General features: G+C 54.3%; 1 protein-coding gene across 1 annotated transcript in view; it reads left to right on the top strand.

Annotated features, from left to right (window-relative positions):
• The window catches only part of CMKLR1 (chemerin chemokine-like receptor 1), a 41,796-nt gene extending 16,487 nt beyond the window's left edge, over positions 1-25,309 (top strand). The window contains exon 2 of the mRNA XM_005691599.3: positions 23,219-25,309. Coding sequence (XP_005691656.1) covers positions 23,222-24,310 — 1,089 coding nt within the window. The 5' untranslated portion in view covers positions 23,219-23,221 and the 3' untranslated portion in view covers positions 24,311-25,309. The remainder of the gene's footprint in view (positions 1-23,218) is intronic.

Here is a 27,835-nt window from a genome sequence, read left to right as displayed (position 1 = left end):
GGAGACATAAGACGCCAATAACAGGATTTGGGTGCTGTGGGGACTGGGTGGATGGTGGCAGGTAGGGAATGAAGATTTGCATTCTTATCTTTTTATAATTTTAGATAATTCTGAATGTCATCAATTAGATGGAGTCATGTTGCCTAGTCAAAAATTTCTATTAGAAAGGCCAAATTAGAATTGTGCATGGATGCCCATTAGGCTAATAGCAAGTGCTGTTATGAAGTAGGATTATAAACACTAATGTCTGTGGATTTCTTGTAATATTGTACATTAGGTCCTCTACCTGACTCCAGCTTCCTCGATGTCGCAAGGAGAAGGTTCCTTCTGGTCCACTTGAATGTAGCCTGAGAGGGTCGTGTTCAAGGCTGATGTAAGATCCACTCCTCCTTCTAGCACCACCGCATCCTGGGGGCTAAGACGTGCTCCTGGTGGTCCCTCGTGGCCTTGGGTGGTCCCGCCAGTGTCTCACAGCGCACTGGCTGTCTCATTCCAAGAGACTCCTTGAATGCCCGACCCCTCAATGAAGTGTTTGCAGAAGGGATAGCCGATACTCAATGGACCCAGAGTTCCTCTGCAGAAAGTAATGACTGAAAAGCTGTGCTCTTAGGGGTTGCGGGCGTCCTTGCCAGAATCCTTTTTCTACAGATCAGGCTAACAGACAGGCAAGCCCGGGGCAGTGCACGTCGTGACGCCCCAGGCCTGTCCCCGGCTGGTGAAGAGCATGGTTGGGTTTAGTCTTTGTCATAGAAAATAATGTCCCGCTGGGCTTCCCTGGTGGTTCAGATGGTAAAGAATCTGCCTGCAGTGAGGGAGACTGGGGTTCGATCCCTGGGTCGGGAAGATCCCCTGGAGAAGGGAATGGCAACCCACTCCAGTATTCTGGCCTGGAGAATCCCATGGACAGAGGAGCCTGGTGGGCTACAGTCCGCGGGGTTGCAAAGAGTCGGACACGACTGAGCAACTAACACACTGCCGTGCTAAGAGTATCAAAACATCAGAGAAATGGCATCGGGGAGAATGCCTTCAGGGCCCCATAGTTCAGGCCCTTTCCCAGACATTCTAGAGATTGCTTCCCATGAGGCCGGCAGTGCATAACCCTGGGTGTCTAGACGAAAGCAAATAGTCACTGCTTTCCTGGCACGTCTGGGGAAAGCGGCTCCTGCTAACGGCCTTTGGGGACAGAGCTGCCAGCCTACAGGAAGGGCCGCAGCGTTCAGGCAGCTGGTTTGGAAGCTTCGGGCAGCCTGAACCTCAAGGCTGCATCCACCATCATCTCGTCACCGAGGACGCTGACCTGTGTGCATCCTGCCGTGTCCTCTGGACAAAGTTCCTTCTGCTCCTGGTCCCCGAAGGTTTCGCTTTCTCCCAGCACACGTTTGTTTTAAACCAAGGGGCACGTGACTCCTGTAACTGATTTTGCTTTTCCAGGCTAGGAATCTGGTGCGTCTGCTGTGTGGCCCACCCAGACTAAGTATGTAGGACATTACTTATCGTCTGCATTTTTCCCCTCAACCCTGGCTCCGTTCTCTGTCTCCACCCACATTTCCCTTCCTCCTTTCACTCTCACTCTTAATTCACGTTCCCTTGGATACGGGAGCCTCTGTGGAGCTTCACCCCGACCCCCAACCCTTCTGGACCAAGTACATAAGCCAGGACACAAGCAAACACATAGTTTGAAAAAAAAAAAAAAAAAGCCTGCAAGTCAAAGCAGCCTGTGGAACACCCCCTCTCTCTGGCCCTGGGGGAAACAGCCATTCCAGTTGGTGGAAGTCAGCAGGAAAGGGGTTAAGAATGGTCCAGAGGAAGGTTACAGTGAGGAAGTGGCCACTGCCAGGGGAAGGAGGTGGCTGGCTTATCCTGTGTGACTCTAGGGGGCTGAACCAGGCTTGAGGGGAACGTGGTAGGTTGCTGGAGTTCAGGTTAGTCTAAAAAAAAAAGGAAGAGCTTTCTAGTGACTTGGTGGGTTTTTCTAGAAGTTCTGCTGTGGAGGTCAGGGAGGAGAGAGAGAGGAGACCTTTTCTGGAAAGTAGCAGAACCCATCATAAAAGGGTTTATGAGCAGAACCCACGGAGAGATTTTCTTTTTTCTGTTGATTTGGTTCTGAGCGATGAACTCAAGGGCCCAGGTGACTCCTGAGGGGAGATCCTAAGGGGAGGGTCCCCCATTTCAAGGTAAAAGTGAGTCTCAGAAACCAAGTGACTCACCAAGAGGGCTCCGCTTCCCGCTGCCTGTGTGATGCTGTCTGGCGTCTTTCTAAGCTCCACCAGGCACCGGTTTTTGCTCACGTTTCTCTCTATAGCATCCCCACACCTAGCATGGTGCCTGGCAAAGATCTGTGAAATTTAATCGAACAAAAACCTAAAACAAAGTTTGTTTTCTCTTTTTTTTTAATGATGGCAGAGCCAGAATACAAACACAACATTATCTGACTCCAGAAGTAGTCACTTTCTTTAAACATCACAGACACGGGGTTTGCTTGTTGGAGCCAGGATTTTTATATAGGTAAGGCCACCTACTCGTCCTGGTTTGCCTGGAATGTTCTGGTTTTAGCACTACAAGTCCTGTTTCTCAGGACACCCTCAAATCGGGATGACTGGTCAGTCTATACACCCTGCACGTGTGATGCCAAGGAAGCTTGGCATTGGCCCACTCTGCAGATGAACAAACTGAGGCATGACCCAAGATGTCAGGGGCCCAGCTGGCCCTGGCACGCTTTGCTGCAGCTCTGTAAGGCTTAAGCTCCCCTTGGCTCTGGGCTGCTCTCCTTCGTCTGTAACGTGGGGGTGGCACCCCTTGATGCTCCAGCCTCTCCAGCGATGGCTTATAGGATTCTGGAATTTCCTCTGGACTTCAGCTGTCTGTTTTTTCCTGTTGAGGGTGGGAAGCAATATTCCCAGGGAGACCCTTTCTGGGTTAAGGTTTGAGTTTCTCCTTGGGAAGAGGTGACGGCACAGTGATGGGGTCAGGGTCGGGGGCAGCCTGTCCTTCCTCCTCTCCTTCCCTCCCCACCCCCCTCCTCGAGCCTGGGAACAAGGTGTGATCGTGTATGTTAAATACTTCACCAAGGCCAGCCCTTCTGTCAGCTGGCTGGGCTGGAGCCAGGCCATTCCAAGGGGCCAGAGCCTGCCTGAGTGCCGCAGGGGCCCTGCGGCCGGTGCTGGCAGCCTGGGCTGCTTGGGGCTCCAGGATCTCTCAGGGGTCCTCCCTGCTGGACAGGCTTCTGCAGCCCCCTACCTGCCCTGGAGCATGGTGGGTGGCAACTGCATTTGGCTAGACGTGGCTGTGAAGGGTCCCTGAGGGCTCTTTCAGGTGGGGTTGTGGATATGGGAGAGACGCTGCTGCCCTGCCTGCCCTGTGCATGGGGCGGGGGTTGGGGGTGGGGGGAGTCAGCAGGTGCAAGAACAAAGAGCCTTGCACACAGCAGAGCCCCCAGCCACCAAGGGCGGTCACAGAGTCACAGTGACTGAAGATGTGGGCCTCGGAACAGCCCAGGATCAAATCTCACCTCTGCCTCTTCCTAAGTGTGAGATCTTGGGCGGTGGCATTCCTTTTCTGTGCCTCAGTTTCCACATCTGCCAAATGGGAATGAAAATGCCCACCTTGAAGGTTGGCTCTGAGTAGAGGTACTGGGTATGCAGTTGGCGCCCGACAAGTAAGGGTTAATGTTATCACCACCCCCTACCCCAGCCTCAGGGTGGTTTTGGCTCCTCCCACCCCAGGACATCACCCAAGGACGCCAGAAAGACCCAGGAGAGGAATGGATGCAATGAACACTTGTCACAGCCTTGCAGGCCTGGCAGCCCACCCAGGGTGCTTGGAAGCGCTGTGATAAGGACAGGGGAACATCTTAAACAGCTGTGTGGATTGCAGCTGGAGTGCTCTGGAGCACAGGCTCTGCAGGCCCACAGATCCAAGTTCAAGTCCTGCCTCCACCGGGGCTGCCTGGTGACCCTGATGTGGTTCCTTTCAGAGCCTGAGTTTCAGCACCTGCTGAGTGAGGATAATAAGCATTCCCCGCCTGGGTGGGGATGATGATGGGGAGATAAGGAAGGCCAAGTGTCCAGCCAGGCACTGGGTACTGTCAGCACCATCATTCCCTGTCTTCTGACCTCTTTGCCGGCTGCTCTGCCTGCCTTTGTGTAGAGGGGGTACTGAGGCTGGGAGGAGTGAGGGCCCCCAGCAGAGGGACTCGCAAGAGCAAAGGCCCGGAGGCCTTGAACACCACGCTTGGGGCACTGGGCTCCTGGGGCACAGGGAGAAATTGTCTTGGAAGGATGTGGGTGCTGAGTTCCCCCAGAGGCCCTTCTCAGCTTCCCATGAACCCTGCAGCCCCGTTCTGGGTGGGTTCATGCAGGTCACTGACCTCCCTCTGGCTGCCCAAGGGGAACAGAGTCCAGTGCTCACACCCAGGGACCCTCCCTTCCTCTCTCGGCTGCTTATCTCCACCTGGCCTCCCAATCTGGGCTGCCTTTTCCCCTTGACCTCCCCTCCCTGGAGCCCAGGAACGTCAGGATCACGCACACATGTGCCCCACAAATACACGCCTGTGGCCTTGTTTTCATCAGTAGTGAGATAACAAGAGCCAAGATCTATGCTGAGAACTCTCCAGAAGTCTAGTTATTTAATCCCAGAATAGTGCAGTGCAAGAGGAGTCACTATTTTCCCCCACTTTGCCGATGGGGAAACCAAGGCCCAAGGCAAGTAAATGATTCTCCTCTGGTCCCCAGCTAAGATTAAACCCAGGCAACCTGACTCCTGAGCTGGGCACTCAGCCCCTCCACCATTCGGCCTCCGTGAGAGCCTGAGTTTGATGGGCTGGTTGTCTGGCCTGACCAGAGAGGGAAAATGCTTGCCTAAAATCACATAGCAAGACAGGGACAGGATGGGAGATTTTGTCAGTTTGAGCTCTAAGCTGCGCACTCAGTGTATTCCTCAGGTTTGCTGGAGTGGAAGATGGGGAGGGGGGTCAAGTTGCATCCTTGGGAGGTCTCATTAACCTGTCATTTAGCATAAACCATTCTCTTCCTGCCTCTCTCCACACCCACAACCAAGCCCTGAACCAACCTGAGCCAGTGAATGACAGGGCAGGGGGTGGGGAGTGGGGGGGAGGGGAGGGGTGTCAGCCCCCAGGCCATCATTACTTTTATTGCAGTTAATTGTAGGGGAGTTAAACATAGAACTCCAAGATGGACTTCGAGGCCCAGCAACAGGGTTTACCAGACACCGGTTTTGGGTGGAGGATGCCTTTCTGAATCCAAAAATCAGACCCCAGAGTGTGCTCTTTCATCTACACCCATGCTCCTGGACTTGCTGCCTCCCACTGGCATCCCAGCATGAGTGTACCTTGTATGCTCTGATCGCCCCTTGGCATTGCCCAAGGATGGGGAATCAGTGTTGTCATGGTGACCAGATTTTATCCGTGGCATTAGGGATTGGGTGCAAGGGATCCGTGGCATTGAGGGCAAGGGTTGGGTCTCAGCCCCTGGGACTGGCCAGTGTGACCTGGCTTTTCCCATGAAGACTCATCTCAGCGTATCCAGTCCCCACTCTTCCGTTATTCCAAGATTTTTCTTGGAGCATTGGCGGTTGCCATGGAAACGGCTTTTGAGGCAAATGTGCCCATGTGAGCTGAGGAAGAATTCCTTAAGAAAATGGGGAGATTGCCATACTCCCTGACTCTGTGAGGGGGGCCCTTGATTTCTGGAGTCTCCAAAGACTGCCGCTTCTGGAGCTGGAGGAGGATTTGCAGTCAGCTCCTCAGGCCCTTTGCTGGCCTCTTGCCTCCAGTCTCTCCTCTTCCAAGGCAGTCCCCATATCAGTCACGTGGGTTAGAGGTGGGGTCGTTTTAGAAAAATGGACGCCGTTCTGCTTAAAATCCACCCATGCCCCCTATTACCCACGGGATAAATTTGGTGACTTGCAGGAGGTCTTATAATCTGACCCCTCTTTTCTCAGCCATATCTCCTGCCCTCCCTGCAAAACCCCCGCCCCTCCCCTCCCCCACTCTCTAATCTCACATTACCCAGCCTCTGTACCTTTGCAGTTTCCTCTGCAAATGTGCCTTGTCCCCCCACCACTCCATTAAGAAAAGGCTTCACACCCTCCAAGGCTCAACTGAAATGTTACCTCCTCCAAGAAGCCTCCCCTGCTTTCTCTGGTCATCTTCTCTTTGCTTTGTACAGAGTGAGGGCAACAAATTCAGCCAGCAACAGGGTCAGGCAGGAGGCATGATTGACTAACTTTGGAACATTCTCTGCTTCCACAAAGAATCCAGGCTGTCCCATGAAAGCTGAAAGTGAGAATGACTTGGTTCATCTTTCTCTCCCCAGATTGCTCTTGTTTCAACAACAGAGCCCGGGCAGGCTCTGTCGTGAACTGCAGCTGATTCATTGCCCCAGAGTCAAGGAAAGTATAGGGAAGTTGCCAAGAGCCCCATCCGGTCTGTGATGCAGGCCCAGGAGGGCTAGTTTGCTGCAAGACTGGATTTTAGGTGTCATCTCAGAGCACTCACTGTGCCGTGCTCCTGCACCCACCTCCTGCTGTGGAGCATAGACTCCCACAGCCTCCAATAAGCTGTGTGGCTCTTAGAAGGTACTCACTAGCTGCCTTTTGAATGGATGCTTGAATGAATGGAGCCATGCTCTTTTCTGAACCTCTGAAACCTCAGGCCTGCCTCAGGGCCTTTGCACTGGCCCTTCCCACTGTCTGAAGAGCTCTCCCATCAGACAGTGATATCTCTTCCTCTCCCTGTATTCAAGTCTGCTCAAAGGCAAGCTCTATCAGAGCCCTTCTCTGAACACTCTGCCTAAAGTAGCATCCACCCCCATCTCTGTGCCCCACTCCTCTTTATATTTTAGTTCACAGCAGATGTCAGCACCTGTTATATTCATTTCATTTTTCCAGCATTTACATAGTGCTTCCAACAAACCAGACAAGCTTCTGAACATGACGAGCGTAAACTCGTTTAATCCCTGGAGCAACCCTGTGAGGGAAGAGCCATCACCCCCATTTTTCAGATGAGGAAACCGAGGCATGGAGAGGTGTGGAGACTTGCCCACAGTCACGCAGCTGGTGAGCGTCAGGGCAGGGATTCAAACCCAGGCAGTCTGACTCCAGACTTTTTGTCTCCTTTATTACAATCCACACCTTCGAGAATGTCAGCCCCTCCAGGGAAGCAGCGTATCTGTTTTGTTCCTTGCTGTAGCCCCTGGGCCTGGCACACAATAGGCATTTAATAAATAATTCTTGAAAGGATGGAGGAAGGAAGAAATGAGGATCAGAGAACTGGAGGGAAGAATCCTTGGCCTTCCAAGGTTTCCGTTAGCCCAACATCAAGGCCATCTCGACGGAAGTTTCTCAGCCTCCCAGAGGGTTTGAGTCAGCCTGTCTGGAAGGGACCCCGCCCCGCCTCCCCCCCCACCCCCTCCCTCTCCAATCGGGCTTCTGTTTTCTGACCTCTCCCAGACAAAGGTGCCAAACCGCACTCCTGGAGCCCCTGGCCCATGCTGCGCACACTTCCTTCTGTGACAGGGCCAGTGGAGGAGAACATTCCAGGCCAGAGGCAGGAAGTCTCTGGAACAAGGTGGCCTGGAGCAAACGGGGCCTTTGGGCAGCCAGCGAGGAGCCTGGGAGGGGCCGCTGACGGCCAGATGTGCCGGGGCCTCAGGGCTGCTCAGGGGACAAGCAGATGGGATATGGGAGCAGGCCGGGAGTGGGTCCAGGACCGGATGCTGCAGCCTCTCGGCATCTCCAGTTTACCCAACATTTCCTGACATCCCTGGTGGCTCAGATGGCAAAGAATCTGCCTGCAAGGCAGGAGACCCGGGTTTGATCCCTGGGTGGGGAAGATCCTCTGGAGGAGGGCACGGGAACCCACTCCAGTATTCTTGTCTGGAGAATCCCCATGGGCAGAGGAGCCTGGCAGGCTACAGTCCATGAGGTCGCAGAGTCAGATACGACTGAGCAGCTGATACTTTCCCTGACCTCTGATCCTGCCTCCAGGGTCCCAGAGAAGGCCACACCCTGCCCTTGGACTCTGAAATAATGGACCCCACTGAGAGAGTGGAAATGTGTTTTCCAGTTTCATCACTGCGAGGTAAATCCTCTTTCCTATAAAATTAATAACTATTAACATTAATAGTGTTGGCAGCCATGATCAGGGCAGGCAGGATGCCAAGCACTTCACCAGCCTGGTTTTATCGAATCCTCACAACTCTCAGAGAAAGAGGCTGTGGATGAGGGGCCTGAGACTCAGAGAGGTGAAGCTACCTGTTCAAGGTTACACAGCCTCTAAGTGTTGGAGCTGGAGTTGAAACCTAGTTCTAAGTGACAGAACACGATTCCAGGGACAACCAGGAGAAGAGAATCCCGAAGTCCAGCCTGGAGATCCTGATTATACCACGCTGAAGCTGAAGCTCCAATACCTTGGCCACCTGATGAGAAGAGCCGACTCGTTAGAAAAGACCCTGATGCGGGGAAAGACTGAAGGCAGGAGAAGGGGGGGACAGAGGACGAGATGGTCGTACAGTATCGTTGACTCAATGGACATGACTTTGAGCAAGCTGCAGGAGGTGGTGAAGGACAGGGAAGCCTGGTGTGCTGCAGTCCATGGGGTGGCAGAGTCAGACGTGACTGAGGGATGGAACAATTGCTCACTTTCCGGGTAACTTTGGGAAAGACCATGAAACTTGTTTGAATCTCAGTGTTCTCATCTGTTAAATGGGCATTAAGGGGAATCAAGCATCGTTTGAGACCCTACAGGGGGCTGGCTGTTTGGCTACGTCCTTCATATCGGTCATTTCCCTTCATCTTCAGTGTCTCTAGGTCCCAGGTTGGAAATGGGAGGTTGGAGAATGGGCCACATAGCCCGGGCCATCTCCTTGTTATCCTTAACTTCTGGGTCGACAGAGGTGGGACAAAGCTTGTTTTAACCAAGGGACTACACTCAAGCTGAGAAATGCTTTTCAGAGGCTCTGGTGGAGGATGTGGGTATGCCGGGAAGGGAGACGGGGCTAAGAGGGGGAGGGCCTGGCGGGAGCCATGGTCTCCTCATCCGGCCCTAGGCGGCATCTGGTCTGGGTGGAGAAGCCTGGGAGCGACCGCTGGCTGGCTCCCAGCCCTCCTCGGCTTCCAGACCCCATCCAGGCTCACGTTCGAGCTCCGTGGGTTTCCTGGAAAACACAGCTCTTTCCTTTGGTTCCGAATCTGGATATTCAGTCTGGCTGTCTCCCCTCCATGGAACAGCGAGGCTGCTGGCTCTCACAGACGCATCACCATCTGATTTCTCTATACAAACATTTGCTGAGCACCTGCTGTGTGCCGGGTACCATTCATATCATCATTTCATTTCACAGTAACCTTAGGCAGGAGGTGGTAATATCAGCCCCGCTTTACTGATGAAGACACTGAGACTCGATGTGGTCTCAGCGTGGTCTGAGACCACATCATCACAGTCTGCAAGAGCCCCAGACTCGAGGTCTCGATGGTGCAGAAGCTTGTAACTTCACCTTGAACTTCTAGCCCAGAGATCTTAGGTCTGCAAGGGGGTCCCCAGAGATTGCTTCATCCCTTGGATTTTCTGAAAAGGAAATTTTTACTGGGAACCTTACAATAGCTCAGAGAGGTAAAGCAACTTGTCTGAGGTCACACAGCATGGAGCCAAGCCATGCTATCTTTTTACTGGCACAAGGCTGGGGACAGACCCTTGGCCCATTCAACCATGGCATATTTTAAAGCTGGAAGAGAGACTGTGACACCATCAACTCCAACCTCCTTGTTTCATAGTTGGGGAAACCAAGGCCCCAAAGCATAGGGGATTTATAAGACATTTGCCAAGTAGATCTTGTAAGGTATAGTAGAGCGAGCCCTGGGGTTCTTAATCTGGGTTCAAATCCTACTTCTGCCTCTTGCTAGCCACGTGACCTTGAGTAAGACTCTTAACCTCTCTGGCCTCAGCTTCCGCAGCTCTAAAATGGCCATGACCACCACCTCCATCGCCCGGGGTTTGTGTGAGATGATGCACATAAGGTGCTTCTCAGCGTCCTGGCACACACAGTAGCAGCGTCAGTCGCTCAGTCGTATCCGATTCTTTGTGACCCCACGAAATTTAGCCTGCCAGGCTCTCCTGTCCATGGGATTCTCCAATACCGGGGTGAATTGCCATTCCCTTTTCCAGAGGATCTTCCTGACCCAGAGACTGAACCAGAGCTCCTGCATTGTAGGCAGATCTTTACCATCTGAGCTACAGGGACGATTCACACATAGTAGGTGCTCAATTAAATATTGATACTTTGGTGACTATTATGAATAATATTTAACCCTGGCATTTGAGGGTCCAAGACTCTTTACTAGCACATTCAGGTGGGACTCTGGGGTGACTTCCAAGGGCCTGGTGAGGCTTTTGAAGCAGCAGAGGGAGGACTGTGGGGGCAGATGAGGCTGACGCCCAGCTTCCTTGCCCTTCTCCCTCACAGTAGGTGGGGGCACTGTTGATGGGGACCGGGCCTTTGCCTGCCTCCTTCCGTGTGTCTCAAGGTACTCGGAGAAGAAGTCTTGCTCTGGAGCTGTGTTAGATGCAGGACCAAAGGTGGCCTGTGCTGGCCTGGATCTAGCATGGACAGGGGCAGGAACTATGACAACTCAGAGCACCCAGGGCTACTCAGTGTCTGGGCTCCCAGCCCACGCTGTGAGCAGGACACTGAGGGTATTGCCATGGCCAGCTCCTGGCTCGGGGAGAAGGCGACCACCGCTGGCAGCCTCCTCCAACCACATCCTGTTCTGTTCACGTAAACACCCCTGCGCCTGCTGCCTTCCAGATACGTTGTGTACACAGCTCGGGGATTATTTGCATGAATGGACTCAAGGCTTCAGGGGATTAAGCGAATGCGGTGCCGGGCCTCCCAGTCCAGGGGGTTACAAACACGGGAGAAAGCTTGTGTATAAGCCACCTCCAGGGGCTGGGGCAGTGTTTACGGGAGAGAGACCCAGGCTATTTCCCCAACAGCTTTGGATGGAAGCTGAGTGTCCCGGAGAACACACTGTGTTTGTGCACGGGACCCATGGTCGGGGCCAGAGTGGCTTTCTGGCCTGGAAGGAGAAACATACATCCACACACTCTTGCTGGGGCCCTTGTGTGACTGAAATAGCTGTTAGGTCTGCAGAAAAAAATAGCGCTTCCCAGGTAGCGCTAGCGGTAAAGAATCCGCTCGCCAGTGCAGGAGACCCAAGAGATGCAGGTTGGATCCCTCGGTGGGGAAGACCCCCTGGAGGAAGGAAATGGAAACCCACTTCAGTACTCTTGCCTGGGAAGTCTCACGGACAGAGGAGAGAGGCGGACTATGTACGGTCCATGGGGTGGCAAAGAGCTTGACGTGACTTAGCGACTAAAGAATGGCGACAAAGAGCAAAGTGGGGGCCGCCAAGGGCTTTCAAGTGGGGGAGAGCCGGGATGTGGTTTGCGTTTTGACATGGTCTCTCCAGCTACGAGGTAGAAAATGAAATCAGTGGAAATGGCATGCTGGTTAGGGGGTCTCTAGCAGTCGGCCAGGTGGGCAGAAACGATGGGCGGATTTGTGAGCTGTTTAGGAAACAGACATGGGGATGTCTTGAGGGGGCGTGTTGAGAGTCTGGACTCTGGGTCAGAGTCTCAGAGGGAAATGGATGACCCACTCGAACGGGGTCTGTTTTAAAGGGGACTTAAAACAAATGATTTGTTTGACTGCATCAGGTCTTAATTGTATCATACAACATCTTTGTTGTGGCCCACGGGCCCTCTAGTTGTGGCCCACAGGCCCTCTGGCTATGGCCCACGGACCCTCTGGCTGTGGCCCACGGGCCCTCTAGTTGTGGCCCACGGACCCTCTGGCTGTGCCCCACGGGCCCACTGGCCTTCTGGCTGTGGCCCATGGACCCTCTAGTTGTGGCCCACTGGCCTTCTGGCTGTGGCCCACAGGCCCTCTGGTTGTGGCCCATGGGCCCTCTAGTTGAGTCCCATGGGCTCAGTAGTTGTGATGAGCGAGCTTAGTCTCTCCTGGCCACGTGGATCTTAATTCCCTGACCAGGGATCAGACCTGCGTCCCCTGTATTGCAAGGCACATTCTTCACTGCTGGACCACAAGGGAAGTCCCTCACATGGGGTCTCGATGAGCGTTTTGCTGTCTACCCTTTCTAAGTCCTTCCTAGCCTAAATGATCATCAGAAGCATAAAGGATGGGCAGGACTTCAGGTCTGAGAATACAAGGAGACCCTCCTGCCCTTTAAGCCAGGCGGTTGGGGAGGGACTGGTTACTGGGACCCAGGCTGTGTAGTCAGGACTGACTCATGGAGACCCTGCAGGGAGGCCGCTGGGACCATAGACACCTGACTTGCCCTCTTCCTGTCCTGTAGCCCCTGCTGGGCCTTCAAGGATAAACCCAACTAGAGGTCAGAGGGCAAGGAGTCTAGTGATGGTGTTTCTACAGTTCACTCTGGGGGCACAGAGCACGGGGCAGTGATCAGGGGCACAGAGCACACTGTGGAGAAGGGATGGGTCATTCTGACAAGGGCGATGCTGTGTGGTGCCATGAACGTTAGCAGGGTCTCCTGCTTCTGTGCTCTCATCAGCCATCGGAGGTTTCCTGGGGCCTCTGGCCTCTGGGCAAGTGGACCGCTCACGTCCAAGGGCATAAGCTTTTGCCTCGCTCGTTGCTTTTGCTCACTGCTGCAGAGTGTGCTCATCCAAACACAGCTCCATCCAAACCCAAAGAAAATGGGGCCGCCTATTAGTGGGCCAGCTCCTTCCATCTCGCTGCAGTGACTCAGCCAGAGCTCCCGCGTGTGGGCGTGGGACCGGGGAGGAAACTTTCCCCCGACACAGGGCTAATTCTGTCCGGGCGCTGGCAGCCAGTCCTGCGGCTGGAATGGGCATGGCTTCTATGTGCTTTCGCGGTTCCTGCATCTCTCAGACCTGTGGATCCAGGGATGGGAACCCCGAGCTATCTCTAAGAGCTGTCCGTGGGGGCTGGGAGGCCCCCTCACTCTGCCCTGGAGGATGAGGCCAGCCAGGGGGCTGTGGCAGCAGGCCAAGATAACGGGACCAAAGTCAGCGGGCCCAGCCTGGGTGGTGGCGGGTGGATACTGCCAAGGAGAGACATTTGTGATGGGAGAGTCATGCCTGCAAGGTTCCATTATGGTTCAAACCTGCTCGCTGAGGCTGTGGTCTTGGCAAGTAGAAAGAGCCAAGGTTAGGGGGTCAGAGAGTCCTTGGTTCAAACCCTGGGATGATGCATCAAGGCTGTGTGAGCCTGGGAGAGTCACTTCACCTCTCTGAGTGAGGCTTCATTTGCAAATCTATGCAGTAAGTGGGGACGGATGTGGAGCGGTGAAGATGTGCGGGGCGCCAGGCGGACTTCTAGGCTCTGGGATACATCACACACAAGACAGGCTGAGGCCCTCTTCTTTGAGGCTTAGGGAGGGTCAGTTCCTCTCCCGGACCTCCGTTTTTCCCAGCTACAAAACAGGATGCGTCTGGGGGCCCTCTCAGCTCCTAAAAGCCTTTGGGAGGCTGAGAAGGCTGGAGGAGAGGCCTCCAGGGCCGCCCAGCCCAGACTATAGGGGTGGGCCATGGGGGAGGTGGGAGAGGGGACAGGAGTCCGGCCAAACGCGGAGGGAAGGGTTTCCAGTTTCCCCGCCGGGCTCCCACGCCCACGGGCCCTGATCAAGCCCCTGCATTCGGCCTGGGGCCGGGAGCCGCGGAGGAAGCTTAGACTAGGCTGGAGAGGCAGCAGGCTGGGAGAGGGGCAGCCGTCGGTTTAGGTGTTCTAGGCACACAGGTGAGTGATGCTAGCAGATGAGGGGTGGCTGGGCCTCTGCGGGGACCGGTGGAGGGAAGATGAGGGGAGAGGGAGGGGACAGGGAGACAGAGATTAGGCAGGGAGCCTGCACTGAGAAGCGAGAGCAGGGAGAAGGAGAGACAGAGACAGGGACAGACAGAGTCGGAAAAGCACAAGGTGAGACAGAAAGAGCGAGACCAAGATGGGGTGACTGAGGAGCCAGCAGGGAGAGACCCAGACTCGGACAGAAAGGGAGCGAGCCCTCTGCAGACTCTAGCAGGGGATGGAGACGAAGCAGAAGGCCACACCTGCTGCCCAAATGCCTCTCAGCCCTGCTGTCCCCCGAGCCCAGGGCACACAGGCCAGCAGGTGGCAGCTGGAGGAGCTGGGGGGACTCCTAAGGACCAGGGTTCAACTCCCTGCCCCGCCACTAACCGGGTGTGTGACTGCAGGCAAGTCCCCCTTCGCCCACTGGTGCCTGGCCTCGGGCGTCCCCTCGGTAAGTCTGGACAGGTGACAGTGGCTGTGCAGGCTTCGGGGGTGGCGGGGGTTCCGGGTGAGAAGAGCCGTGCCCACAGCACCCCGGCCTCCTCTCCAGGGCCAGGGAGCAGCAGATTCCACAGGCCCCTGAAGGATGGGTGGATGCATGAGCCCCGCCTCCAAAGGGCTTTTCCTGCGGCGCGCAGGATGTGACCCTTGGGATGTGACGCGCTCCCATTAGGGCCGTTACCTCGAGGCAGAGGGGCTCGGAGGACACCCCTGGGGGCCTGGAGTCTCGTCTTGCTCCATGTACAGAATGCACACCCCGAATCTGTGGGGGTTCTTGAGAGATCCCACAAGGGCAACCCCCAGAGGATTCTGGAATGTTCCGAGGAGGCGAGGCAGTGGACAAAGAAAGAGAGTGGGGGTTGGAAGGTCAGCAGGCTCGGAGCTTCCTCTCCAGGAATTGGACCTACCTTGCTGAGCTGAGCCAGCTGTGTGATGTTGGGCACCTTACTAACCTCTCTGGGCCAGTTTCCCCATCTGTAACAGTGCTTAGAACTATGCCTGGAAATTGGTGAGGGCTCTACACGTGTTTGTTTAAGAAAAACGAAGCCAGAAACATCTGCCTGAGGTTTTTGCTCTCTGTGGTGGGAGGAACTAGATACTGCCTAACACCCTGCCCCCTCACCCCACCGCAGCCACTTCCCCAGCAAGGGTCTGGCCCAGCCGGTGGGGAGAGCAGGACCAAACATGCAGAATCTCCTGGCTGGTCTGTCCGCTCCCAGCTCGGACTGGGCTGATGCTGTTCCTCTCATGCGCTGGTCTGGGTTCCTTCCCGGCCTGCGGGAGGCGGCTGGCATGGAGGGGCTCTCAGGGCCCCAGGCAGGGCCAAAGCCGCTTGCTGGGCCGCTCCCTGCCCAGTGTGGCTTCATGAGGGCTTCAATGACCTGGGCATGGGCGGCTCACTGCCCCGGGCAGGGATCTGGGGTGTTTTGCTCGTTTCCTTTGTGTTTCCTGGACCTCAGGAGAGGAGAGAAGCCTGCCATAATGATACCCTTCCACCCCACCTTCATCTGGCCTCCGGAAACCCCGGCACTTGTCTAATGTTCCTTCATTTCCTTTATCCCCAGTTCCTTCTCGCTGTGTCTTCCCAGCGAGGCGCTCTAATCTGTTCACAGTGTATCTTGGTATTCAGCCCTGTTCTTTTGTGTTACTGTGTGGCTGCTTTTAGATGTGTGTTTTCAGTGTACTTACGCGCTATCTGGGTAGGTGGTTTTAAGATGCAGGGCGTTCCTTTGCTGTATGTACACTTGCTAATCTGCGGCCTCTCACAGCTGCCTAGCTCTGGGGCTTTCGCACGTTGCCTCTCCCACACAGCTGGACGTCAGCCGCCTCCAGCTCCTAGCCATCAGCAGATGCCTGTGTACGCTGCCCAGACCCCTGGATCCCTGAGTGTCACAGCGCACAAGGCTCTTGCTTCCTGACGGCCTGCACCTGTGGCTCGGCCAGCGGACTGCCCTCAGTGGGCAGGCAGCGCCTGGGACGGTGTCCCTCCCAGGACAGGATGGAGGGATATAAACAGCTTCCTGGAATGTGACCTCCATTGTTTCCCGACCCCGCCCTGAACCAAGGCCACCTTCCTTGGACCTCTGCCTGGCGCTGCCCCCTTGACCGACCTCCTCCCTTTCCCAATCTTACTTCTCCAGTCACTTACTGGGGTTTCCTGGAACACTTCCTTAATAATCACGTTTGCAGGAAGGCTGATGTGAGGTTTGCTCCTGAAGAATCCAAGATAAGGCATGCCTCCCCCACCCGCCTACCAATCCTGTACACGGGCATCTGGAAGCATGATTCTTCCTGGGGCGTGGCCTGAAGCCTTTGCCACCCCGAGGGCTCCATCCCAGCTTTCTAGTCCTCTCGGTGGTTCTCATTTGCACCTCCTTGTTCATCAGTGTGTCTAACGCCTCCTGTAAGGTTTCCCTCCTGAACATTATCTGTTTAGATCATTAGCCCATTTTTTCTGCCGGGGTTGCAGTCTTTCTGGATTTTCAGGAAGGTGCTCTCTGTACATTCTAGGTGGCAGTCCCAGTGCGGAGGAAGCAAACTGGAAGAACAGCAAAGAGCAAGGTTAAGTTCTAACAGTAAAGGACAACTGTGGCGGTGTTGTGGGCTGGAATCGCATCTCCTCCCCTAAATCCCTAAGTTGCTGTCCTAACCCCCAGTACTTTGGGAGCATGACTGTATTTGGAGACAGGGTTAAAATTTTTTATTTTTTAAAAATATATTTTTATATTGGAGTATAGTTACTTTACAATGCTGTGTTAGTTTCTGCTGCACAGAGAAGGGATGTATACATACATCCCTCCCTCTGAAGCCTCCCTCCCACCCCTCTGCGTCATCACAGAGCACTGAGCTGAGCTCCCCGTGCTATGCAGCTGCTTCCTGCGAGCTATTTCATACCCAGCAGTGTATATATGTCTGTTTTGCTCTCCCAGTTCATCCTACTCTCTTCTTCTCCCTCTGTGTTCACATGTCCAGTCTCTACAGGAGACAGGGCTTTTAAAGTGACGATTAGCATAAAATGAGGTCACCGGGGGGATGCTTAATCCAACCTGCCTGATGCCCTTCTGTGAAGAGGTGATTAGGACGCCGACCCACACAGGGGGAGACGGTGAGGACGTCGTAATATCCTGAGGACCCGCTTGGTGCCCACCTTCTTCCCTGACCTGGACACAGAGCTGAATAAGACCAGTCCTCACCCTCAGGTAGCTTGCAGTCCAGTCAGGGGTGTTGTTTTTTGTTCAGTCGCGGAGTCGTGTCCAACTGTTTGCGACCCCATGGACTGCAGCATGCCAGGCTTCCCTGTCCTTATCTCTTGGAGTTAGCTCAAAAACACATCCATTGAGTCAGTGAGGCCCTTCAAACATCTCATCCTCTGTCACGCCCTTTTCCCCTTGCCCCCAGTCTTTCCCAGCATCAGGGTCTTTTCCAATGAGTTGGCTCATCACATCAAGTGGCCAAAGTATTGGAGCTTCAGCTTCAGCATCAGTCCTTCCCATGAATATTCAGGGTTGATTTCCTTTAGGATGGACTGGTTGGATCTCCTTGCAGTCCAAGGGACTCTCAAGAGTCTTCTCCAACACCACAGTTCGAAAGCATCAATTCTTCGGCGCTCAGATTTCTTTATGGTCCACCTCTCACATCCATTCTTGACTACTGGAAAAACCATGGCTTTGTCAGAGCTTTGTCAGCAAACTGATAGCTCTGCTTTTCAACATGCTGTGTGTAAAAGCCAGTAATAATCATATGAACACCATGGGCCCCGGAGTAGGGAGCCGAGTGCCCTGGGAGCCTTACCGGGGGGGTGTTAGTATGCTGCGCTGCTGTAACAGATTACTGCAGACTGCGTGGCTGTAAACGACTAAAATGCACACTCAGTTGTGCCTCCGGAGGCCAGAAGTCTGCAGTGAGCTGTCGCAAGCTGGGCTTCCTCGGAAGGCTCTGGGGAGGCTCCCTTCTGGGTCCCCCAGTTCTGGGGCTCTGGGCATCCCTCGGCTCCTGGCCACATCCCTCCAGTCTCTGCCTCCCTTTTCACATGGCTTCTCTGTTCCCCTGTCAAATCTCCTTCTGTCATCTCCTCTCACGGGGACACTTGTCTTTGGGGTTAGAGGCCAGCTTCTCCCAAGGTGATCTCATCTTGGGATCCTTACGTCAATTATATCGGCAAAGATCCTTTTTCCAAATAAGGTCACATTCACAGGTTCTGGTGGATGTATCTTTTTTTTTTTTTTTTTTAAGGGAAGATTTAACCTACTCCAGGGGGTGGGGGTTGTCGTGGCAGTCTGGAAAAGAATTTCCAGACATAGAGCATTTCATCAGGGAGTGAGTTTATTAAGAACAAAGAGCAGAGAGAACGTGGGTGCTGCGAGCACAGCGGGCTGACCTCCTGACGGAGCAGGGGGAGCTGACCGTGAGAACAGCGGGCCAGCTCAAGCAAGAGCTGACGCTTTTGGTGGTTAGTAGCCAATTTTTATAGCCTCAAGACAAAGGAAATTCCTGCTGGAAAGGTGGCATTAGGTGATTGCTCAGGGTGCTCTAGGCTGAGTACAGGGGTGGGCATTTTTGCCTAATATGGGGTTAGGAAATCTGCTGGTGATGGTCAGGGGGGCTTCTGGCAATGGTTACAAAGGGGGCTCGATCAGTTTCAGAGGTGACCTTGGTTCTGGGCTCCACTTCTGTGACCTTGGTGCAAGGCCTCATACTGGTGGTCTTGGGAAGGGAACTCCACGAGGGTGGGGGGACACCAAGAGAAACCTTCCTGGACAGAGGAGCCTGGTTTCAGGGCTGAGTCTGAAGTTGTAGAGGAAATTAAAGAGAGTGATTTTGATTTTTGGCAGGTGCCACGTAGCAAATATGTTGGTCAAAAAGGTTTTAGGGGATTCCCTCATGGTCCAGTGGTTAGGACTCTGTGCTCCTAATACCAAGGGCCCAGGTTTGATCCCTGATTAGGGAACTAAGATCCTGTAAGTTGCGGTGCGGCCACAAAAAAAAGAGAAGGTTTTAGTTGCTCCACTTCAGGACGCTTTGTCTCTTCACAAAACAGAGCTCTCAGACCTCCCAGGACCTTGACCTTGATTTGCCTGGGTCTTTCCCCGTTGTCCTTGCCGAGCCTGGGACAAGCTGGGGGGCCTTAACTCATCCTCCCAGTGGTCCTGAGAAGTCGGTAGGGCAGGGGTTTCTATCAGTCCCATTTTGCAGATGGCGCAACTGAGGCTCAGAGATGGGAGGCGACTTGGTCGGGTGACATAGGGAGTCTCCCTGCCATGCCACCACCTCCTCCGTGGTCCCAAAAGGGCACAAGTTGGAGATGACAGGAGGAATCTGGGAGCGGAGCCAGGACAGCTTGTCTGTCCCCTGGGCTCCTGGGGAGCCTAGGGCAGAAAGAGGGATAGTCTGGCCAGACTCACCTGCCCACCTGGACTGTGATAGACAACGTCAGCTTGGCAAACGATTCCCAGCTGTGCCATAGACCTCAGATCATCCCGAAAACTGGGAACATAGGTTCCTCGAGGGGCCAAGAAAGGTCAGCAAAGAGGAGGTGTCCTGGGAGGGTGGAGCTGGGGTCCCTGGGGCATCAGCGAGGGTGCGAACAGACACAGGAAGAAGTGCTCACTTCCTGGAAAGCACGGCGGTGAAGAGCAGGCTGAGTCAGAGCAGCCTGGGTGTGAGGGCACGTGTGTGCCTGCTCAGTCCCTTCAGTCGTGTCCGGCTCTCTGTCACCCCATGGACGGCAGCCCTCCAGGCTGCTCTGTCCATGGGATTCTCCAGGCAAGGATATTGGAGTGGGTTCAGTTCAGTCCAGTTGTGTCCGACTCTTTGCGACCCCATGAATCGCAGCACGCCAGGCCTCCCTGTCCATCACCAACTCCCAGAGTTTACCCAAACTCATGTCCATCTAGTCGGTGATGCCATCCAGCCATCTCATCCTCTTTCATCCCCTTCTCCTCCTGCCCCCAATCCCTCCCAGCATCAGAGTCTTTTCCAATGAGTCAACTCTTCGCATGAGGTGGCCAAAGTACTGGAGTTTCAGCTTCAGCATCAGTCCTTCCCATGAACACCCAGGACTGATCTCCTTTAGGATGGACTGGTTGGATCTCCCTGCAGTTCAAGGGACTCTCAAGAGTCTTCTCCAACACCACAGTTCAAAAGCATCAATTCTTCAGCACTCAGCACCCCCTTCCGGTACTCTTGCCTGGAAAATCCCATGGATGGAGGAGTCTGATGGGCTGCAGTCCATGGGGTAGCTAAGAGTCAGACATGACTGAGTGACTTCACTTTTCACTTTCATGCATTGGAGAAGGGGATGGCAACCCATTCCGGTGTTCTTGCCTGGAGAATCCCAGTGACGGGGGAGCCTGGTGGGCTGCCGTCTATGGGGTTGCACAGAGTCGGACACGACTGAAGCGACTTAGCAGCAGCAGCAGCAGCAGCAGCAACAACTTTCTTCACAGTCCAACTCTCACATCCATACATGACCATTGGAAAAACCAGAGCCTTGACTAGACGGACCTTTGTTGGCAAAGTAATATCTCTGCTTTTTAATATGCTGTCTAGGTTGGTCATAACTTTCCTTCCAAGGAGTAAGCGTCTTTTAATTTCATGGCTGCAATCACCATCTGCAGTGATTTTGGAGCCCCCCAAAATAAAGTCAGCCACTGTTTCCACTGTTTCCTCATCTATTTCCCATGAAGTGATGGGACCAGATGCCATGATCTTAGTTTTCTGAATGTTGAGCTTTAAGCCAACTTTTTCGCTCTCCTCTTTCACTTTCATCAAGAGGCTTTTTAGTTCCTCTTCACTTTCTGCCATAAGGGTGGTGTCATCTGCTTATCTGAGGTTATTGATATTTCTTCCGGCAATCTTGATTCCAGCTTGTGTTTTTTCCAGCCCAGTGTTTCTCATGATGTACTCTGCATGTAAGTTAAATAAGCAGGGTGACAGTATACAGCCTTGATGGACTCCTTTTCCTATTTGGAGCCAGTCTGTTGTTCTAACTGTTGCTTCCTGACCTGCATACAGATTTCTCAAGAGGCAGGTAGTTAGGGCTCCTTATATGCCACTGTGCTCTGCAACAGCCTTACAAGGATATCAGTAGCTTCCAGGTAAGAAAATCGAGGTTCAGAGAGGTGAAGCAACTTGCCCAAGGCCACACAGCTGGGAAATCTGACTCCAGAGCCTGATTTCCAAGGATCCTGAGTGAAAACTCTCTTGGGTTCCCGCTGCTTGAATGAGGAATTCAGAGTCCCAGTACCACCTCTCTGAGCTCTCCAAGCCTTCACTTTGAATCCCGAGAGCCCAGACTGTCATCACTTTCTTGATCTTCCCATGGAGCTATCCACCCCATTTCTGTTTCCCTTGCCCTCAAGGCCCCCTCAAGCAGCTACCAACGGGAAATCACCCCTGGGATGCTGTATCGGCCCTGGACAGTGATGCTACCCACTGCCTCTGTCACGTGCCTTTCAGCGAAGCCCCTGCCCAGTGAGACATGCCCAGGAGAATCCAGGGTTAGGGAACAACAATACTCCCTAAGCTGTTTCCTCCATCTCCATACATGAAGTTCTACCACGGATCACATTACCCTTTCTGATGCGGCCACAAGGAAGCTCAGAGCTGCAGGTCAGAGGCCTCAAGCCCATTGATTCTGCTGTCTGCAGTTTCTGCCCTGGTTTGGGTTGGCTCTGATGTCTCCATGTAGTTAAGCGTTTTGTTGGTTATAGTTCCTTGTGATAGACAAATCGGTGCACACATTAACCCAAACGCTTCACCTAGCGTTTTAGGGGTGCAGTGTTTTTTTCTGTTTGTTGTTCGCGCCTCCCCAACAAATGCCAGTAGTGATAACGCTATTACTTCCAAGGTAAAGGTAAGGGTTAGGGGAAGGTCACACAGCAGGCTGGCCAGATGTGCTGCGGTGGCGGGGGTGGGTCGGGGGAGATGGGGGTTGGGATGAAGGGTTTAGCTGTTGATCTGAGTTCATGAGACTCCACCACTTGCCAGCTGGGTAACCCTGGGCCGGCCTCTCAGCGTCTCTGAGCCTCTGCTTCCTCCTCTGTAAAGTGGGAGTAACTGGTACGTTCTGTGTCTGGCACTGAGTCCACCCGGACCCCTGGTTCTTAGATCGAGAGCCGATTGCTGCGCCTTGTTCTGCCCTGAAGGTATTTCCAGCTGTGTTTGGGGGCTGACCGGCCAGGGACCACCACTGGAGAGCTGTGGATGTAACCGTGAAACGGTGAGGGGCCCTTGTGGTCTGAAATCCTCTCTCCAAAGGGCAGCAGTGGGAGGCCAGGACGAGGCAGGGGCGCTGGTGGCGCAGCTGTCCCCTGGGTTTTGGGAATCTGGTCAGAGTCGGGTTCAAAGCACCGTGCACCTCTCCTTCATTGCGCTTAGCTTCACTGCGATTTTTCCATGATTGGAGGGTTGTTTGTTTGTTTGTTTGTTTGTTTTTGGATGAGTGTTTGTCTCCCACTAGACTATAAAGGAAAAAGAGAGAGTCCCAGAGAGGCAGCAAAAACACGGTGGCCCAGAAGGTAAGCGTCCGCGGCTGCCCTGACTCATGGACTGCCCCTTCCCAGCTTTGTGCTCTTGGGCACATAACTTAAGCTCTCTGTGCCTCAATTTCCTCATCTGTAAAGTGGGGTTTGTAACTACTTCATTGAGTTGTTATGAGGATGAAAGGACTTTGCATACATCCACCCTTTAGAATAGTACCCAGTATATAGTAGGTGCCTGCGAGCTGTTTGTCAAATAAATAAAATAGCAAAGCCACCCAGCTGGTCTTGCTCGCGGCCAGGGAGGACACTGTCGGGCTCGCTGGTGGTGGTCAACCTCTTAAATCCAGTTATACATTTTGTTGGTTATAGTTCCTCGTGATAGAGAAATCGGTGCACACGTCAGCTCACACACTTCAGCCAGTGTTTTAAAGGTGCAGCGTTTTTGTTTGTCTGTTGTTCACTCCTCCCCAGCCAACGCCAGGAGCTCTTTGTTTTCCTGAGTTTATTCATTTTGGCTGTGCCGAGTCTTCGCTGCCGTGTGGGCTCTTCTCTGGTTGTGGTGAGCGGGAGTTACTCTCTGGTCTGGTGCACAGGCTTCTCACTGTGGTGGCTTCTCACAGGCTCGAGGGCACCCGGGCTTCAGTAACTGGGCCTTGCAGGCTCGGCAGTGGCAGCTCTCGGCTTCTAGAGCACAGGCTCAGTGGCTGTGGTGGATGGGCTCAGGTGCTCCTCCTCACGTGTAATCTTCCCCGATCAGGGATCGAGCCCACGTCTCGGGCATCGGCAGGCAGGTTCATGACCACTGGGCCACCAGGGAAGCCCTTTAAAGCCAGTTCTAATCCAAGTTCCCCTCACACCCCCTGTCTCCCCTGGCAGAGAATGGAGGCTGAGGATTACAACGCCTCCTACGAGGACTACCCCGACGACTTGGACCCCATCGTGGTTCTGGAGGAGTTGTCTCCCCTGGAAGGCAGAGTGGTCAGGATCTTCCTGGTGGTGGTCTACAGCATTATCTGCCTCCTCGGGATCCTGGGTAATGGCTTGGTGATCGTCATCACCACCTGCAAGATGAAGAGGACGGTGAACACCGTCTGGTTCCTCAACCTGGCCGTGGCCGACTTCCTGTTCAACATCTTCCTCCCCATCCACATCGCCTACGCCGCGCTGGACTACCACTGGGTGTTCGGGACGGCCATGTGCAAGATCAGCAACTTCCTGCTCATCCACAACATGTTCACCAGCGTCTTCCTGCTGACCGTCATCAGCTTCGACCGCTGCGTCTCCGTGCTCCTCCCGGTCTGGTCCCAGAACCACCGCAGTGTCCGGCTCGCTTACACGGCCTGCCTGGTCATCTGGGTCCTGGCTTTTTTCTTGAGTTCCCCGTCCCTCGTCTTCCGGGACACAGCCCGCCTGCACGGGAAGATATCCTGCTTTAACAACTTCAGCCTGTCGGCCACCGGCTCTTCGCCGTGGCCGGCTCACCCCCAGGTGGACCCGGTGGGCTCCAGCCGGCACATGGTGGTGACCGTCACTCGCTTCCTCTGCGGCTTCCTGGTGCCAGGCCTCATCACCACCGCCTGCTACTTCACCATCGTCTACAAGCTACAGCGCAGCCGCCTGGCCAAGACCAAGAAGCCCTTCAAGATCATCCTGACCATCATCGTCACCTTCTTCCTCTGCTGGTGCCCCTACCACGCCTTCTACCTCCTGGAGCTCCGTCGTGGCTCCGTGCCTCCCTCCGTCTTCAGCCTGGGCGTGCCCCTGGCCACTGCCATTGCCATCGCCAACAGCTGCATGAACCCCATCCTGTACGTCTTCATGGGTCAGGACTTCAAGAAGTTCAGGGTGGCCCTCTTCTCCCGTCTGGTCAATGCCCTGAGTGAGGACACAGGGCATTCCTCCTACCCCAGCCACAGGAGCTTTACCAAGATGTCATCCGTGAATGAGAGGGAGACTGGCATGCTCTGAGCCTCGCCCGGAAATCCCCCCAGTGGATGCTCCCAACCTTGGAGGAGGCTCAAAGCTACACCTTCTGGAGACCATGGCAGGAACCCTCCCCACCCCCCAACAGTGGACACCCCCAACCTTGGAGACTCAAAGCTATGCCTTCTGGACACCACAACAGGAGCCTCCTGGACAACCCACAGATGCCCACTGTATTTTACGTGGGGCTGAGCAGTGTTTTTGAGCTGGGAATCCAGGGTTTGGAATGCCTTTCCTCCAGGGGCGTGGTGGGCACAGCATGCTGCGGTGCCTAGGCTTGGACCAGTATTCTGTACATCTTCGGAGACTTGCCTTGACCAACGCAAAGCAAAAAAGGGAGAATTTTCTAAAGCACTGCCATGAACTGGGCTGGGCATAAGACAGAGGGATTCAGTTACCTACCTGAGCACTTTCCAGGCACGACACAGACAGTTTGCAAGGTCCGTTTCTGGTGTAAGGAGAGGAGGTCAGAGCCAAGCCAGTGTGATGTAGATCACGCCTCGCCACAGAGCCCTATATTAATAGCTGGCCAGAAATCCTGCTTTTAAGCCATTCTTCAGGTCTCGGGCGTGTTGGAATGCACATACCTTTTCCAGGCCACCTGGGAAGAGAAGGTGACATATGAGCACAGAAGCTCCTGGGACCATGCATTTGACTTTCAGATCAGCTGGAAAGATAGACAACACGTCCTGAGGGGGGCATGGGGCTTTTTAATGGGGGCAAGAGAAGGGCTACAGGGCTACAGCGAAGACTTGGGTCTTGTGGGGGAAGGAATGGAGAAAGAAAAGACCTTTCAGAGGGCATGTGACAGGAAACAGCTCACCCTAGAACCCTCCAGGGCAATGGTGCTGTGTTGAGGGTGGGGTCAGGCTGCCACCCCCTCACCCAAGCCCTGTCCTCAATTTGCATTTGTTCCCCTGGGGCTGGTTCGAGGTGGGCAGCCCCCTACTCACTCCATCACGGCAATTCTTCCCTCTTCCCTGACCCACTGACTCTGGCTGTTGATGCTTGGAAGAAAACACTCCGGGGCAGGGGGTGGATAGTGGGTGGGGGTGGAGGGTGGGATCTCTTCTTTCTCAGTGTTCTCAGAGCCTTGCTGGAGGCTAGCCCAAAATCAGCTGCAGGAAGCAACCTGGGAGGACCAAAGATGCCTCTGAGGGCTCAGTCCCTCCAGAAGCAGACTCTGGAGCCTGGCTCATTGGACTGTGCTCCTGAGATGCAGGGCCTGGGGGCGGTGGGGGTGGGGCGGGCCCAGCGGGGGGTGGGGTGGGGGTGGGGGTGCCCTGGGCCCAGGACTCCTCCTGTGGGCAGCCACACTGTCTTCCGGCATCCCACTTACAAACGACAAAGGTGATGCTCAGAGTGGGGAAGTTACCCAGCGTCACACAGCCAGCCAGGGGGCAGAGTCTCCAGAAAAGAACAGAGCTGTTCTGTCATGGAGAATGCCTCTGCGGAGAATATTCTACACTGTCCTGGTAACCTACATTTATTTAGCACGTCTATGTTAAGCACTGTACGTGTGTATCTCATTCATCCCTCCCGGCAGCCAGCCCCGAGTTAGGTACAATTATCACTTCCCTTTTATGCAGGAGGCTTCTGGGGTTCAGAGAGTTTAAGTAACTGGCCCAAGGATGCCCAGCTGGTCTCTGTTAAGAGTCTGGACTTGAACCTAGGTCTGTCTGGCTCAAAGAAGGCTGCAGAAGCTTAGGGTTTTGAGCATATGCGTATCCCCCAGCAGATTCCTGTTAACATCTTAAAGGCTTTAAAGGCAGCTATGCAAATAGCTTTCAAAAATGATCCAAAGTGGCAGAGAAAATGTGCTTGGCTCCCAGCTCCCTTGGCACCCATCTACACCCACCCACCCTGGTTCCCACCTCCTGTGTCCACACACACCCCTCCCCACCGCCCCACCCCACCCAGCTCTCTAGGGAGGGCGGCGGGGAGGGAAGCCTGGAGGGAGGACCCTTTGGCCTCCGAGTGTCCATATTCCATTCTCTTCCAAGTTTCTTTGTTGTGAAACCATTTCTCCAACAAGATGCAATGAACAGATGTAACGTCTACACAGCGCCGGGCAAGTTCCCCAGGCCACGGGCTGTTTGGATTCGTACCTCATTTAGAGACAAACTGTTCCTTCACTCTGTTGGGTCATTGCGCTTGTGAAAGGCAGCTCTGAGTTGACCCTACTGGGGCCTCCAGTTGCTTCAAGCAGTCTGAACTTAGCTTGAGCAAAGGGAGCTTTCAGTATTGCCCAGAGGCCCCTGTCACCCACCCCCCACCCACCCAACTTCACAGTGAAGAATCCAGGCCATGAGATGGAGTCGGGGGGGTTCCAGGCCCCAGAGACAGTCAACAGCCACTTGGGGAGGGCCACACTATTTGCTGGGGCTCAGTTTCTTGTTCCTTCTGGGCTGCGTGCAGGCCAGCCCAGGCCGGGGGAGCCAGGAAATCATTTTGTCTTTGGAAAAGATGATGAACAGGAGCAAAATGAAAACCAGCTGCGTTCCTCCTAGGAGCCAGGCCTTGCTTTTTCTGGCTGCCCCACCAGTCTTCCTGTTCTGACCATCAAATGCTTAAGTGCAGCCGTGACAACCTTTTCAGTCTTGTCCCTACAGCTACTTCTGAGGGTCCCCACTGGCCATACGTTCAAAGACCCTGAGTTTCACACAGCACGTTCACCTGAATTACTCCACAGGCAGCTAAAACGGCACTGTGTGCCCAAGAGCCCTCCCTCCGGGGCCAGGACCCCCCAGTGGGTCCAGTAGCACTGCCTCCTGGGTGGGGTGGGGCGGGGTGGAGAGGGCATGGGGTTGTGGGCAGAGGGATAAAAAGAGAAGATGCTGTTTGAGGGCGGGGGGAGAGGGAGGGAGGAGAGAAGTGAGGAGGACAATGATGAAGAAAAGGGATCTGGCATTTATTAAGCACCTACTCTGTATCCGGCCCAGAATCTCATCAAAGCCTCAAAAACGACCCTGTCAGAAGAGGACCATCAGACCCAAGTTGGGGGTGCAGAAAAGGAGGTTTGGCCTGTGGACCCCACTTGATGAGAGTCACACAGTAGTAAATGGAACTGGGTCTGCTGCCCGAGAGAGTTCCCAGCTTCTTCAGCCCTTGAGAGGATGGAGAGGGAGGGGGAGGGAGAGAGGAAGAAGAGAAACAAGAGGGAGGGTCTGAGAAGGGGAGTCGGACCCAGGCACCGGCCAAAGGAGGAGTTTGCTTTAAGCTGCACCCCAGGGTCAGCCTGGAGAGCAGAGCCCAGGATGGATGGGAGAAGAGAGAATCCAATCATGAGAGCCTCGAGGGCTGTTCAGGCTCATCCCACCAAGTTCTCCCTGTTTGACAGAGGAGGGAGCTGAGGTTGCAAGAGCTGCCCTTGGAGAAATCTGCAGAAGGAGGTGTGTTAGCTAGGATGGTGTGGTCAGTGGTTTCCCAGCTCCTGGTCCTGGCCTTCCTCTCCACTCCTCTCTGACATGCTCTGGCTTTGGAGAGCTGCTACTGGGGCTGCTATCCAGG

This window comes from Capra hircus, chromosome 17 (assembly GCF_001704415.2).
Source record: "Capra hircus breed San Clemente chromosome 17, ASM170441v1, whole genome shotgun sequence".
Lineage (NCBI taxonomy): Eukaryota > Metazoa > Chordata > Mammalia > Artiodactyla > Bovidae > Capra > Capra hircus.
The sequence above is the reverse complement of the archived record's forward strand: the minus strand, read 5'-3'. Positions and strand labels throughout refer to the sequence as shown.